The sequence below is a fragment of the Anomaloglossus baeobatrachus genome, chromosome 9 (assembly GCF_048569485.1).
Source record: "Anomaloglossus baeobatrachus isolate aAnoBae1 chromosome 9, aAnoBae1.hap1, whole genome shotgun sequence".
Taxonomy (NCBI): Eukaryota; Metazoa; Chordata; class Amphibia; order Anura; family Aromobatidae; genus Anomaloglossus; species Anomaloglossus baeobatrachus.
In genome coordinates this window covers 17,590,545-17,605,212 of record NC_134361.1, presented here as the reverse complement: position 1 = coordinate 17,605,212, position 14,668 = coordinate 17,590,545, and the positions used below count along the sequence as shown (strand labels likewise).

Genomic DNA, 14,668 nt, shown 5'->3' with positions numbered 1-14,668 from the left:
GGGACAGAGCCAGCACTGGGGGAACATGGAGCGCACAGGGGAACATGGAAGCACAGGGGACAGAGCCAGCACCGGGGGAACATGGAGCGCACGGGGGAACATGGAAGCACAGGGGACAGAGCCAGCACCGGGGGAACATGGAAGCACAGGGGACAGAGCCAGCACCGGGGGAACATGGAAGCACAGGGGACAGAGCCAGCACCGGGGGAACATGGAAGCACAGGGGACAGAGCCAGCACCGGGGGAACATGGAGCGCACGGGGGAACATGGGAGCACAGGGGACAGAGCCAGCACCGGGGGAACATGGAGCGCACGGGGGAACATGGAAGCACAGGGGACAGAGCCAGCACCGGGGGAACATGGAAGCACAGGGGACAGAGCCAGCACCGGGGGGAACATGGAAGCACAGGGGACAGAGCCAGCACCGGGGGAACATGGAAGCGCAGGGGACAGAGCCAGCACCGGGGGAACATGGAGCGCACGGGGGAACATGGGAGCACAGGGGACAGAGCCAGCACCGGGGGAACATGGAGCGCACGGGGGAACATGGAAGCACAGGGGACAGAGCCAGCACCGGGGGAACATGGAAGCACAGGGGACAGAGCCAGCACCGGGGGAACATGGAGCACACGGGGGAACATGGGAGCACAGGGGACAGAGCCAGCACTGGGGGAACATGGAGCGCACAGGGGAACATGGAAGCACAGGGGACAGAGCCAGCACCGGGGGAACATGGAGCGCACGGGGGAACATGGAAGCACAGGGGACAGAGCCAGCACCGGGGGAACATGGAAGCACAGGGGACAGAGCCAGCACCGGGGGAACATGGAAGCACAGGGGACAGAGCCAGCACCGGGGGAACATGGAGCGCACGGGGGAACATGGGAGCACAGGGGACAGAGCCAGCACCGGGGGAACATGGAGCGCACGGGGGAACATGGAAGCACAGGGGACAGAGCCAGCACCGGGGGAACATGGAAGCACAGGGGACAGAGCCAGCACCGGGGGGAACATGGAAGCACAGGGGACAGAGCCAGCACCGGGGGAACATGGAAGCGCAGGGGACAGAGCCAGCACCGGGGGAACATGGAAGCACAGGGGACAGAGCCAGCACCGGGGGAACATGGAGCGCACGGGGGAACATGGGAGCACAGGGGACAGAGCCAGCACCGGGGGAACATGGAGCGCACGGGGGAACATGGAAGCACAGGGGACAGAGCCAGCACCGGGGGAACATGGAAGCACAGGGGACAGAGCCAGCACCAGGGGAACATGGAGCGCACGGGGGAACATGGAAGCACAGGGGACAGAGCCAGCACCGGGGGAACATGGAGCGCACGGGGGAACATGGAAGCACAGGGGACAGAGCCAGCACCGGGGGAACATGGAAGCACAGGGGACAGAGCCAGCACCGGGGGAACATGGAAGCACAGGGGACAGAGCCAGCACTGGGGGAACATGGAGCGCATGGGGGAACATGGGAGCACAGGGGACAGAGCCAGCACCGGGGGAACATGGAGCGCACGGGGGAACATGGAAGCACAGGGGACAGAGCCAGCACCGGGGGAACATGGAGCGCATGGGGGAACATGGGAGCACAGGGGACAGAGCCAGCACCGGGGGAACATGGAAGCACAGGGGACAGAGCCAGCACCGGGGGAACATGGAGCGCACGGGGGAACATGGGAGCACAGGGGACAGAGCCAGCACTGGGGGAACATGGAGCGCACAGGGGAACATGGAAGCACAGGGGACAGAGCCAGCACCGGGGGAACATGGAGCGCACGGGGGAACATGGAAGCACAGGGGACAGAGCCAGCACCGGGGGAACATGGAGAGCACGGGGGAACATGGAAGCACAGGGGACAGAGCAAGCACGGGGCAAACATGGAGCGCACGGGGGACACATGGGGAGCAAACCGACGGAGCACAGGGGCAAACCGACAGAGCACGGGGGCAAGCAAACAGAGCCCGGGGCAAACAGAGCACGGGGCATACATGGCTGCAAAGATGGGGGAAACATGGCTGCAAGGATGGGGGGAAACATGACTGCAAGGATGGGGGGAAACATGACTGCAAGGATGGGGGGAAACATGACTGCAAGGATGGGGGGAAACATGGCTGCAAGGATGGGGGGAAACATGGCTGCAAGGATGGGGGGAAACATGGCTGCAAGGATGGGGGGAAACATGGCTGCAAGGATGGGGGGAAACATGGCTGCAAGGATGGGGGGAAACATGGCTGCAAGGATGGGGGGAAACATGGCTGTAAAGATGGGGGAAACATGACTGCAAGGATGGGGGGAAACATGACTGCAAGGATGGGGGGAAACATGACTGCAAGGATGGGGGGGAAACATGGCTGCAAGGATGGGGGGAAACATGGCTGCAAGGATGGGGGGGGAAACATGGCTGCAAGGATGGGGGGAAACATGGCTGCAAGGATGGGGGGGAAACATGGCTGCAAGGATGGGGGGAAACATGGCTGCAAGAATGGGGGGAAACATGACTGCAAGGATGGGGGGAAACATGGCTGCAAGGATGGGGGAAACGTGCCAGGATGGGGTACATTTAGCAGGAAGGGGAACATGCCAGTAAGGGGTACATTTACCAGGATGGGGGGAAATATGCCAGGATGGGGATACATGAACATGTCAGGATGAGGACAAATGCCAGGATGGGGAACATTTAGCAGGAAGGGGTATAATTACCAGGAAAGGAGACATTTACCAGGATAAGGCCACATGCCTGGATGAAGTACATTTACCAGGATGGGGTCATTTAACAGCATGGGGGAACATGCCAGGATGGGATACATTTACAATGATGGGGTACATTTACCAGAGTGGAGGACATATACCAGGATGGGGCCATGATGGGGACAAATATACCAGAATGTAGGAAATATATATATCAGGATGGGGATGGGGGTGATGTTTACCAGGAAGTGGCAAGGAAGGGGGACAGAACTACACAATGAAGGGGGAGGGGAGCAACTCGTACGTCTTTATGGGATTTCAGGGTGTTCAGACTTTGAAATGTAGATGTGGATTACAGGGTGAAATCTGATTACATTCCAGGCTAAAATCTCTGTCTAATATGCTGCAATTTTTTCCAGAAAGATCAATCCAACTGCTGTGTCTGGAAAGGGCAGGGGCTCAGCTTCAGTGTGTGGTAAGCATGAGCGTGATGTCCCCTGCTGAGGAGAAGACGGCAAAGGTAAGATTAAAATCAATTCTTTATATAATAGGATTGGTTGGCACTTCGGAAAAAAAAATGGGTTTAGGGCTACAGTTTGGGCACTCGGCCTGTAAAAGGTTCGCCATGACTGGTATAGAGGATCTTTCCTGTGTGGTGCAGCATACTGTTTGGAGGTTCTGTTAGCTCTCCTGTGTGGTTTAGTATACAGAGAATCTGTCAGCTCTCCTGTGTGCTGTAGTGTATTGATGATCTTTCTTGTGTGGTGTAGTACGGTATATAGAGGATCTGTCAGCTCTCCTGTGTGGTGTAGTACGGTATATAGAGGATCTGTCAGCTCTCCTGTGTGATGTAGTGTGTAGAGGATGTCAGGTCTCCTGTGTGGTGTAGTATATAGAGGATCTGTCAGCTCTCCTGTGTGGTGTAGTATATAGAGGATCTGTCAGCTCTCCTGTGTGATGTAGTGTGTAGAGGATGTCAGGTCTCCTGTGTGGTGTAGTATATAGAGGATCTGTCAGCTCTCCTGTGTGGTGTAGTATATAGAGCATCTGGCCACTCACCTATGTGGTGGTAGTGTAGTATATAGAGGATCTCTTAGCTTTCCTATGTGGTGTAGTATATAGAGGAACTATTGCCTCTCCTGTGTGGTGTAGTATACACTGTATAGAGGATCTGTCAGCTCTCCTATATGGTGTAGTATATAAAGGATCTTGTCTCTCCTGTGTGGTGTAGTATATAGAGGATCTGTCAGCTCTCCTGTGTAGTATAGTATATAGATGATTTGTAAGTTGTTCTTTATCCTCTTGGTTCAGCTGATATGTCTGTTTCAGTAATTACCCAATGAAATTAACTGGCAAATTGTTATTTACATCCCAGTTGTCACAGTAAAGCTTCACCTCCCAGTATTACATGTTTAATTAGTGGCCAATAGTGTCAGATTGTGTAGGGAAAGTTATTTTTGCTAGGCTTGGGTTAGACGTTTATGTTAATGGTTAGGATTAAAGCTAGGGTTAGAGCTAAGGTAGAGCTAGGGTAGAGCTAGGGTTTGAAGTAGCGGTAGTGTTGGGGTTAGAGCTATAGTTATGGTTAGTGTTAGGTTTTGTTAGGTTTGGGGTTATATCTTGGGTTATGGTTAAAGCTAGGTTTAGAGCGAAGGTTCTGGTTAGAGCCAAGGTTAGTGTTAGAGGTAGACTTAAGGGGGCTTTACACGCTACGACATCGCTAATGCGAACTCGTTGGGGTCACGGAATTGGCATTAGCGATGCCGTTGCGTGTGACACCGATGAGCGATTTTGCATCGTTGCAAAAACGTGCAAAATCGCTCATCAGTGACATGGGTGTCCATTCTCAAAAATCGTTACTGCAGCAGTAACGAGGTTGTTCCTCGTTCCTGCGGCAGCACACATCGCTCAGTGTGACACCGCAGGAACGAGGAAGCTCTCCTTACCTGCCTCCCGGCCGCTATGCGGAAGGAAGGAGGTGGGCGGGATGTTACGTCCCGCTCAGCTCCGCCCCTCCGCTGCTATTGGGCGGCTGCTTAGTGACGTCGCTGTGACGCCGCACGGACCGCCCCCTTAGAAAGGAGGCGGTTTGCCGGTCACAGCGACGTCGCCGGGCAGGTAAGTATGTGTGACAGCGATTTGCCCGTGTCGCGCAACAGATGGGGGCGGGTACCCACACTAGCGATATCGGGACCGATATCGCAGTGTGTAAAGCCCGCTTTAGATGAAAAGCTTGAGTTTGTGTATGGAAGTGGAACTGGGTGCTGTTGAGTTCCTTTCCTTGAAGACACCAGTAGCGTTACTGTATTGTCGTGTAGTATAATGTGAATTGTGTCCTGCATCTTTTGCAACTATTATGCCATGTGATATATTGTAATTTAATGCAAAGTGTGATATGTCTTGTTGCATTGTGAAGGTAATGTAATGTAAGTTATAATGTACAGTAAGGTTATATGTGGTAATGTATTGCATAGTATTTGTAATGTACGTAGTTACCAGATCATAGGGTAAGAGATAGTTAAGTGTTGGGACTAGTCCACAATGGAAAGGGTTTGTTGATAGGATAAGAGACAGTAAATTCTGGAAACAGTAAAGACCCAGTGTGTGTCAGATACTGATGTATAGTCTGCAGGTCATCAAAGCCGTATGCAGTGTGTGACTTTTGGCAAATGGAGGCAGGCGACTGGAACAGAGATAGTGCCTGAGTGTTGACCGAGATACAGAGTGGCGACAACGTTGAGGCTAGAAATCGACCCTCGAACGTAGTGGCCCAAGTCAATAGGAGCGAAAGGACAGGCCCCTTAACTGTCAAGGTAACGGGTTAATTCTCACTGCCATGTGAATAAAGTCGTCTTACTCTGGTGGATTCTCACTAAGCGTCTGAAGAGCCTAGGTCTCTGCTCTGCCGTTGTGGTAATACCCCATACCCCTTCCTCTAGAGAGAGAAGTTCCTGTCATGACTCATGAGCTCTACTGTTGAGGTGGACTGGGTTGCGCTGGGACTCACAGGACCAGTAAGATGGAAGCAACCAGTGAAACTGAGACTGTGTTTGAAAATGCTTTGTACAAATTGAATGACCTGGAAGTTATGTGCCCACTGTCTCATGTGTGACGTTGTTACTGAGGAACTGTTAAGTAAAGAATTGTTGTTCAAGAGTAACTGATGGTCTCTTTGTGGAAGTGAGTCACCATTTGGTCCTGGCCAGCCAAAATCACTAGCAGTAGGCGGCCTACTCGAGTGTACAACCCACACAACACAAGTCCAGACACCTAGTCAGGACCAGGCTGTTCATGTAGCCTGCTGGAGCGTCCGGAGTTAATCCCTCACCCACGACTACTACCCCGCGACACTATGCACTTGGCGTAGTTCGCAGGATCAAATCTTGCCGTCAGAAGATCCGAGTGTTGCAGGGACAGCGCACTGGACAATGAAGATGGCGACCATTGTGTGGTTGAAGATGGTGCTGGACATAGGCTTTAAGAAGGAGAAGAAGAGACAGTAGAAGGGGAAGAAGACAGTCATGACCGTCGTCAGGATAAAGAGGAATGTTGAGCAGGAAAAGAAAGGAGCAGAGGAATTAGGTATTTAGCAGAGATATACATACATCATTACTCCTTACTGTATGAGGCCTGGACCGGGGACGAGAGGTAGCAGGAAAGTCATTTCCTGCCATAGATGTTTGTGTTTGGGGTTTCTCAGCCTCTATTACAGGAGCCATTTCATCTGCCATATAATAACTGGAAATGATCGTAGGGTAACCTAAAGATCACTTTATATTATTATACCTCTAGAACAGGAGGTACAGGGGGTATTTATGTATATAGATGAAGCTGCCGAATGAGAGCTTCCTTATGTATAAGGAATATTTAAAGGGAACCTGCCTTCTCCTGACTTCATTGTCTTATTTAGAAGTCCTCATCACAAAGACTTTGCTGTCTGTGTCCAGACTCCTCTATCTCCTCTAGACTTCTCTGTCTTAGGCCTCCTTTACACGTCCATGTCTCCGGTACGTGTTTGGTCCGTTTCCTTACGTACCGGAGATACGGGCACACGTAGACCCATTAAAAATAATGGGTCTGCGCTCACGTGCGTGTTCTACCATGGACCGTGAGTATGTGTGCAGCATACGTGTGCCCGTGCGCTCCACATGTAGACATGTCCGTTTTTCTCCGGCATCACGGGAGTCACATGGAGCGCAAACAGACCACACGGATGTGTTCCGTGTGACACGCACTGGAGAAAACACACGTGTCTGAGCAAAAAATAAAAAAACTTTATTCACCTTCTACAGCCCTGCTGTTTCTGCCGCTGCTGTCACTTGCTTCCGACCACCGCTCATTGCATATTCACTTCACTGTGGGCCGGAAGCAGCAGCAGCGGGGAGTCGGCAGGACCGGAGACCGAAGATCAGCACCACGGACAGCAACGCCAGGAACAGGTGAGCAGAAAGTTCCCATTTTCCGTGTGTTATCACGGATAACACACGGAGAACACACGTGTGCCATAAACACGGCTCACGGAGGGCAAAGCGCACCTTTGACACGTCCGTGAAAAATGTGCGTGATTTTCAAGGATGTGTGAAAGAGGCCTTATCTAGACTTTGCCCACTCCTGTACCCTTTGAATTCTTCATACCTATTTGTCTCTTTCAGACCCTTTACTCCACATCCACGCTCTTCATCAGTCACATAAATCTCTGAGACTGCTCTCTCAGCCTTCAAAACCTTCTATCCTCTTCCAGATGCCTCATTTGTCCTTTCTAGATCCCTCTGTCTAATCCAGACTCCACTAATCTAATCTCATCTCTCACCTTCCCTGAACACTTTCATTCCCTCTGTAAACCCAAAGTACATTTGAAGACTTCTCTATTTTTTCCAGACAACTTAGTCCCCTTCAGACCTTTTTTTGTTCTCTGCCCCTAATGTTATAATACAGGTGTTCTACAAATGGCGGCAGTTGACTAAAAAACAAGCTTGTTAGCGGGCTGATCGCAATACATCTTCCCATGAAAATAGGAAAAAATGGAAACTCTATAAGGACTTGAACGTTCTTATTAACCATTCTGTGTCTCGATACAATAAGGCTCTTAGCTGAGCACTAATTAACTAATTTACCGTCAATCGACACTTGCTATAGCCAGAAATCTGGCCTGTAAATGTCTTTATTGATGATTAGAGATATGGTTGAGAACCTCTCTATTGTAGGATTAAGGCGGGTTTCAGGTAGAGGTAATGGCTTTGTATACTGTTTATGTCTGGGCTTAGCCTGATCTCTTATGACCCCCTACTCCCTACTCACTAAAGTTGGCCAAAACTGCCAATTTTGGTGGAGCCAACAGACTACCTAATGTATATAGAGGCCTCAGCCAACATATAATGTCAGGGTAGAGAAGCGGCATCTGGAGGGGACACAATGGTCCTAATGGGACAGAGGTTTCTGAATAGGACAAAAGTGTATAAAGGGGGCAGAAGGGCCTGGAGGGGACAGAAGAGTCTGGAGGGGAAAAATGAGTTTAGAAGGGACAGAGGAGTCTGGAGGGGAATAGAGGAGTTTGAAGGCACCACAGCATCTGTAGGGGACAGAGGGTTCTGGAGGGAATAGAAGAGTGTGAAGAGGCAGAGGGGATAGAGAAGTCTGGAAGGACAGAAGAGTCTGGAGAGTAGAGAGGAGTCTGGGGGGACAGAAGAGTCTGAAGAGTATGGAAGGTACAGAGGGGTGTGAACTGAGGACAAAGAGGTCTGGAGGGGACAGAGGGGACTCAACAAAGACAAAGGGGTCAGAACAGGACAGAGGGGCCTGGAAGGAATCAAAGTGTTTGATGGAGAATAGAGAAATCTGAAGGGGAAACAGAAGTCTGGAGGAGACAGAAGAGTGTGGAAGAGGTTAGAGGGGTATGGATGTACACACTAATTCGGAGGGTGTAAAGAGGTCTGGAGGAGATAGGGGAGTCTGAAGAAGGACAGAAGAATCTGGGGAGGACAGAGGGGGCTGGAAAGGATGATTGGGGTTTACAGGTACACGAGAGTTTTGAGGAAGTAAATGGGTCCAAAGGGGTCTGGAAAGGATAGAAGAATCTGGAAGGGACAAAGGTGTCTGTAGGAGGATAGAGGGGTTTGGAGGATTATAGAGGGGTTTGGAGGATTATAGAGGGGTTTGGAGGATTATAGAGGGGTTTGGAGGACAGAGGAGTTTATAATGGGGAAAAGGATCTGGAGGAGAACAGAGTAGGCGGAGAAGCCAGAGGAGTTTGGAGGAGGACAGAAGGGTCTGAAAGAGTCAGCATTTTTTCCATTCTCCTGATTGAAATTACATACATGCTGAGCTAAGCCATGTGTTCAGGTGTATACGGGAGTCAGAAGAGATCGGTGTCAGCCACACAGACAGCTATTACTGACAACCATGCGCGAGATATTAATCTGCAGATCCAGCTGAACGAGGTGAGATCTGTGATAATATGGCGTCTGTGATGGTCGTACACATAAGATTAACAGCAGATGCCGCTCAAATAAACTGGATCTGCCAAAGATCTCCAGAAAATATTGCTTGTCTATGGCGCCTACTACACCTGTCCTCTCTGTCGCCATTGAAAGGAAGCAAACCCCCTCAAGGAAAAAAAACACGTCGTCACCAGCAGAGGCGGGACAAGCTCTCTTTGTGTCCAAGACAGAAGGTTTACAATAACGCCCCCCAGCCCATGACAGTCCTTCCACCATCAGCAGTGATTTGTCCCTGCTCTCCACGTCTGTGCTAGTGACGTCAATATATATATATACAGTATATATGCCTCATTATTCCAATTCATCCGTAACCTTGTCTAGATGACATTCTTCATGTGGGGGCAGATTTATGAAACTGTCTAAAAAGAAAAATGGCCTCAGTTGCCCATAGCAACCAATGACAGCGCCACTTTCATTTCATATTCTGCCCTTGAATAATGAAAGCTGCGCTGTGATTGGTTGCTATGAAACAGGTTTGATTTTAGACTGTTTCATAAATCTGCCCCCATGATGGAGTCGTAACGGGTCTCCCCAAAAGATGAAGATGTAACCGTGCCTTTTACATATGGTCACCGATCATACGAACGAATGTTTATTCGCCATCATTTCCTGCTGTAAATCTGACGGCAATCAGATCAGAAATCGCTCGTTTGTCTTTGGTCGCTTCTTTTATGTGGGCAAAAAATTGATCATTAGTCGGGAGCAGATCCCTGATCCAGATCCAGATCCCTGTGTAATGAATAGTGATGGAGAAGAACCGACGGGAAAATGAGCATAAATAAGCGTCAGTCGGCTTCCTATATCGTCACGGGCGTAGGGGGATAGCGCCCGAGATACGAGGGACCTCGGCCCCTGTCACATCTTTGGTTTAGGGGCAATGCTCTTACCCAAGCCTGCTCTATACAGGCCCTATCGTCCTTATCTACTATTGTTCCACAAGGTTTCTCCCATTGGTCCACTGTAGGTTCGGATGTTTGGATTTTGTGCTACTTTCTTCCTATCTGTTTGATGCAAGTAAAATATATCTTTGTACCGTGTTAGCCAGTAGAGATAAAAAAATTGTTTAAAAGAACAGAGAGTCCTCAGTGGTTGATACCTTTTAATGGCTAACTGAAAAGATGGTAATAATTGCAAGCTTTCGAGACTACTCAGGTCTCTTCATCAGGCATGGTATAACACAAAATCTGAAGAGTCACGTATTTATACACAACAGGACTTAGAATATTCTAAGTCCTGTTGTGTATAAATACGTGACTCTTCAGATTTTGTGTTATACCATGCCTGATGAAGAGACCTGAGTAGTCTCGAAAGCTTGCAATTATTACCATCTTTTCAGTTAGCCATTAAAAGGTATCAACCACTGAGGACTCTCTGTTCTTTTAAACAATTTTTTTATCTGTTTGATGGGCAGTCTCAGTTGCTTGGGGGGTTCTCATATGCAGGACAATATTGAGGATCTGAGACATCGGTGTTCACAAAAAAGGGGGGGTATATGAGGCCCAATGGACAAACAAGGAGATACATTTTCTGATCCTCATTTTCAGGATCTCCAAATTTCAGGGCTCCCCCCAAAAACCGACTTTAAGAACATGAAATGTTGTGGTGGAATTAGTGGAGGTGACTGAGGACACACAAGCCCCCGAGGGTACACAGTATGCAGACAACAAAAGGGTTAATGAATGAAGATGACATGGAGGAGGCCGCATCGTCCCATCCATGACGTTCTATCGAGGATGAGAACCAAAATGACAGAAGGATAATGCAGATCCTGGATTAGAGGACATAAAACCTCAGCATCTCCATCAGGTCAAACCTCCCTCATGTAGAGAGTACAAAGATCAATGTCATCGGGTCAAAGCCACCATCACACAATTATGACTCTAGAGCTGAGGTTCTCATCCAAACCCAGCAGCCCCCCCCAGAAAATAAGACTCCATGATTGTCATGTCCTATATATCGCATAGCTGGACTGACCTGCTGTGTTGGACCTCTTGGTGCTGGATGCCTCGGTTGGGGTCTCCAGGGGTCTCTTCCGTGAATCTGAAGCCTCTGTCTCCATCTGCGGTGTTTGCTGTTGCTGTGCAGGGGGATAAGGAGCGTTCTGGTGGAGAGACCCTCCAGCCATTGTGGCCTTAGAGGCAGCAACTGAGGAATAGAGACTAGAAGGCTGGAGAGCAGAGTGGGGGGCGGCAGGGGTCTCACAGTGCCATTAATGTAGAAGGTCTCCTGGGCTGTGATGATGGCGGAGCCCCCGGTGTGTGTCCTCCCTGCCTCTCTTATTGCTGTTTCTTCATTTCATATTATCCCTCCCCCACAGCTGAGGACAAAAAAAAATCAGGGATGGAAAAGACAAAGGGAGGAAGGAAATGGGATGTGAGAGGGTTTATACGGAGAAGAGGATGAGAGGGGGAGGGGGCCGCAGGGAAGAGGGGATGCAAGATTTGGGGGGTTCAGTCTGATCAGATTCTGGAATTAGGATGAGGGGATCAGTCCTAGATGAGGCATAGAATTAGCATCTCTATAGAAGGAGCTGGGGGCAGAGGGCCAGGGGCTGACGTCAGGATGCTGAGCCTGGAATTGGATGGGAGCTGCCCCCTCTCCACACACCCCCGGTCCCTGATAGGCAGACGCTCTCCAGGCTTTATTCTAAGGATGAGGATAAAGAAGCAAGTGCATCCACCACCAAGGATGAGGCTGGCAGCATGCGGCAGTGGGACTACGGAGCGCAGGCCCACCCCACATTCACAGTCTGGGGAACAAAATATGGGTGCTCACATTCTAAGGGGTCACAGTGTTAACAGAGGACAAAATTTGGGGGATCTAGTGTCGAAGGTCACAGTCAAGGGAGTGGTCAAAATGATACGAGTAGTGAAAATCTGGTGTTTTCACAATATCTTAGGAGGTTACAAGAGTCACAATATTAGGAGTGGTCTAAATCTAGGGGTTCACGGTATTAAAAAAGGGTCCAGCCTGGAGAAGGCCCCAGTCTAAGGGGGTCAGTATATTAAGAGAGGGAGGGAGCAAAACATTTTGGGGTTATAGGGAAGAAGGAGTTCATGGATGAGGCTCAAAGTCTATTGGAGGTCACAGTGGTGAATATAGTCAACATTTAGGGGGTCACAGTGTAGAAGGAGGTCACAGCCATGTCTGAGCAGTCATAGTTTGGGGGAGGTCACGGTAGTAGGAGCAGTTAAAATCTGAAGGTTCATTGTATTGTTGGAGGTCACAGTCAGAGCAGAGGTCATTTGCACATTTGGTAGTGTATAGCCTGTATATCACATATATTATGTATAATGTACATTATTGTATATCAGTGTACAATATATATAGTATATACACAGTATATTTATCTATATCACAGGCAGCCATGACATTTATGCCACTGGCAGGTGAGGTAAATAACACTGACTATCTGGTGACAATGGCTCCTGTCAAGTGGGGATTCATCAGGCTCCGGGTGACAGTCAGGCCGTGAAATTGAATAATGGGCAAACGTAAGGATATAAGTGACTCTGACTAATGCCAAATGTGATGACATCTGGGTGACAGCACCTCCAAAATAACAGGTTTTGGGGTGTTTTCCCGGTATACAGCAGGTCTTGTGGGGTATTCCCAGTATACGAAGGGGGTTTATGGGATTTCCCTGTGTACAGCACGTCTTGTGGGGGTTTTCGCAGTATACATCAGGTTTTTTGGGGGTGTTCACAGTATGTAGCGGGTGTTGTTGAGTGTTCCAGTATACGGCGGGTGTTGTGAGTTATTCACAGTATACTGTGGGTCTTCTGGGGTGTTCCAGTATACGGCGGGTGTTGTGGGTTATTCACAGTATACTGTGGTTCTTCTGGGGTGTTCCAGTATACGGCGGGCGTTGTGGGGTGTTCGCAGTATATGGCAGGTCTTCTGGGGTGTTCCAGTATACGGCGGGTGTTGTGAGTTATTCACAGTATACTGTGGGTCTTCTGGGGTGTTCCAGTATACGGCGGGCGTTGTGGGGTGTTCGCAGTATATGGCAGGTCTTCTGGGGTGTTCCAGTATACGGCGGGCGTTGTGGGGTGTTCGCAGTATATTGCAGGTCTTCTGGGGTGTTCCAGTATACGGCGGGCGTTGTGGGGTGTTCGCAGTATATGGCAGGTCTTCTGGGGTGTTCCAGTATACGGCGGGCATTGTGGGGTGTTTGCAGTATATGGCAGGTCTTCTGGGGTGTTCCTGGTATATAGCAGTTAGTATCAAAAATGGTCCAAAGAAGGACAAATGGTAATGTGGTGACAAGATTATGAGCGCCGAAAGCACCACTCCAGGGTTTTTTTTTATTGCACCGCTGCAGTGGCGCTTTAAATAAAGTCCCCTGACACCTTCCGTCAGCTTCATCTTCTATAGCCAACGCTGCTGTCAATCTCTGACGACTTGTGACCTGTGGCAGCTCCAGTGTTTCCTGGAATGCTCTGGAGGAGGTAACAACTCAACGCATCTCATCCTGGGCCTGTTCTGGCCTTGTCCTGGCCTCGTCCTGGGCCTGTTCTGGCCTTGTCCTGGCTTATTCTGGCCTCATTCTGCGGCTATTCTGGCCTCACCCTGGCCTCCTTCTGGACCTGTTCTGTCCTTGTCCTGGCTTATTCTGGCCTCGTCCTGGCTTATTCTGACCTCCTTCTGAGCCTGTTCTGGCCTTGTTCTGGGTCTGTTCTAGCCTTGTCCTGGCCTCGTTCTGCGGCTGTTCTGGCCTCATCCTAGCATCTTTCTGGGCCTGTTCTGGCCTTGTTCTGGACCTGTTCTTGCCTTGTCCTGGCCTCCTTCTGTGGCTGTTCTTGCCTCGTCCTGGCCTCGTTCTGTGGCTGTTCTGACCTCATCCTGCAGCTGTTCTGGCCTAGTCCTGGCCTCATTCTGCAGCTGTTCTGGCCTCGTCCTGGCCTCTTTCTGGGCCTGTTCTGGGCTCATCTTGGCCTCCTTCTGAGGCTGTTCTGGCCTAGTCCTGGCCTCGTTCTGTGGCTGTTCTGGCCTCTTTCTGGGCCTGTTCTGGCCTCGTCCTGGCCCCCTTCTGAGCCCGTTCTTGCCTTGTCTTGGTCTCTTTCTGAGCCTGTTCTTGCCTCGTCCTGGCCTCGTTCTGTGGCTGTTCTGACCTCATCCTGCTGCTGTTCTGGCCTAGTCCTGGCCTCATTCTGCAGCTGTTCTGGCCTCGTCCTGGCCTCTTTCTGGGCCTGTTCTGGGCTCATCTTGGCCTCCTTCTGAGCCTGTTCTTGCTTTGTTTTGGCCTTTTTCTGAGCCTGTTCTTGCCTCGTCCTGGCCTCGTTCTGTGGCTGTTCTGGCCTCATTCTGCAGCTGTTCTGGCCTCGTTCTGGCTTTCACAGAGGTGCATTGGGAGCTTGTGACGTAACTTTTGACTTCTGGCCAGTCAGAAGTTATAGTCACAAAATGGTGCTGCGGGATTGGAGTGACCTTGGTAAAAGGTGAAGCCGCCAGAAGGTGAGTATATGACAG

The 14,668-nt window shown here is 50.2% G+C and overlaps 1 protein-coding gene across 2 annotated transcripts in view; it reads right to left on the bottom strand.

Annotated features, from left to right (window-relative positions):
• Positions 1–11,751, bottom strand: part of LOC142250853 (RNA-binding protein Nova-2-like) — a 30,057-nt gene extending 18,306 nt beyond the window's left edge. For both annotated transcript variants that reach the window (XM_075323120.1, XM_075323121.1), the window contains exon 1: positions 11,171–11,751. In XM_075323120.1, the coding sequence (XP_075179235.1) occupies positions 11,171–11,321 (151 nt within the window). In that variant the 5' untranslated portion in view covers positions 11,322–11,751. The remainder of the gene's footprint in view (positions 1–11,170) is intronic.
• Positions 11,752–14,668: the final 2,917 nt, after the last annotated feature.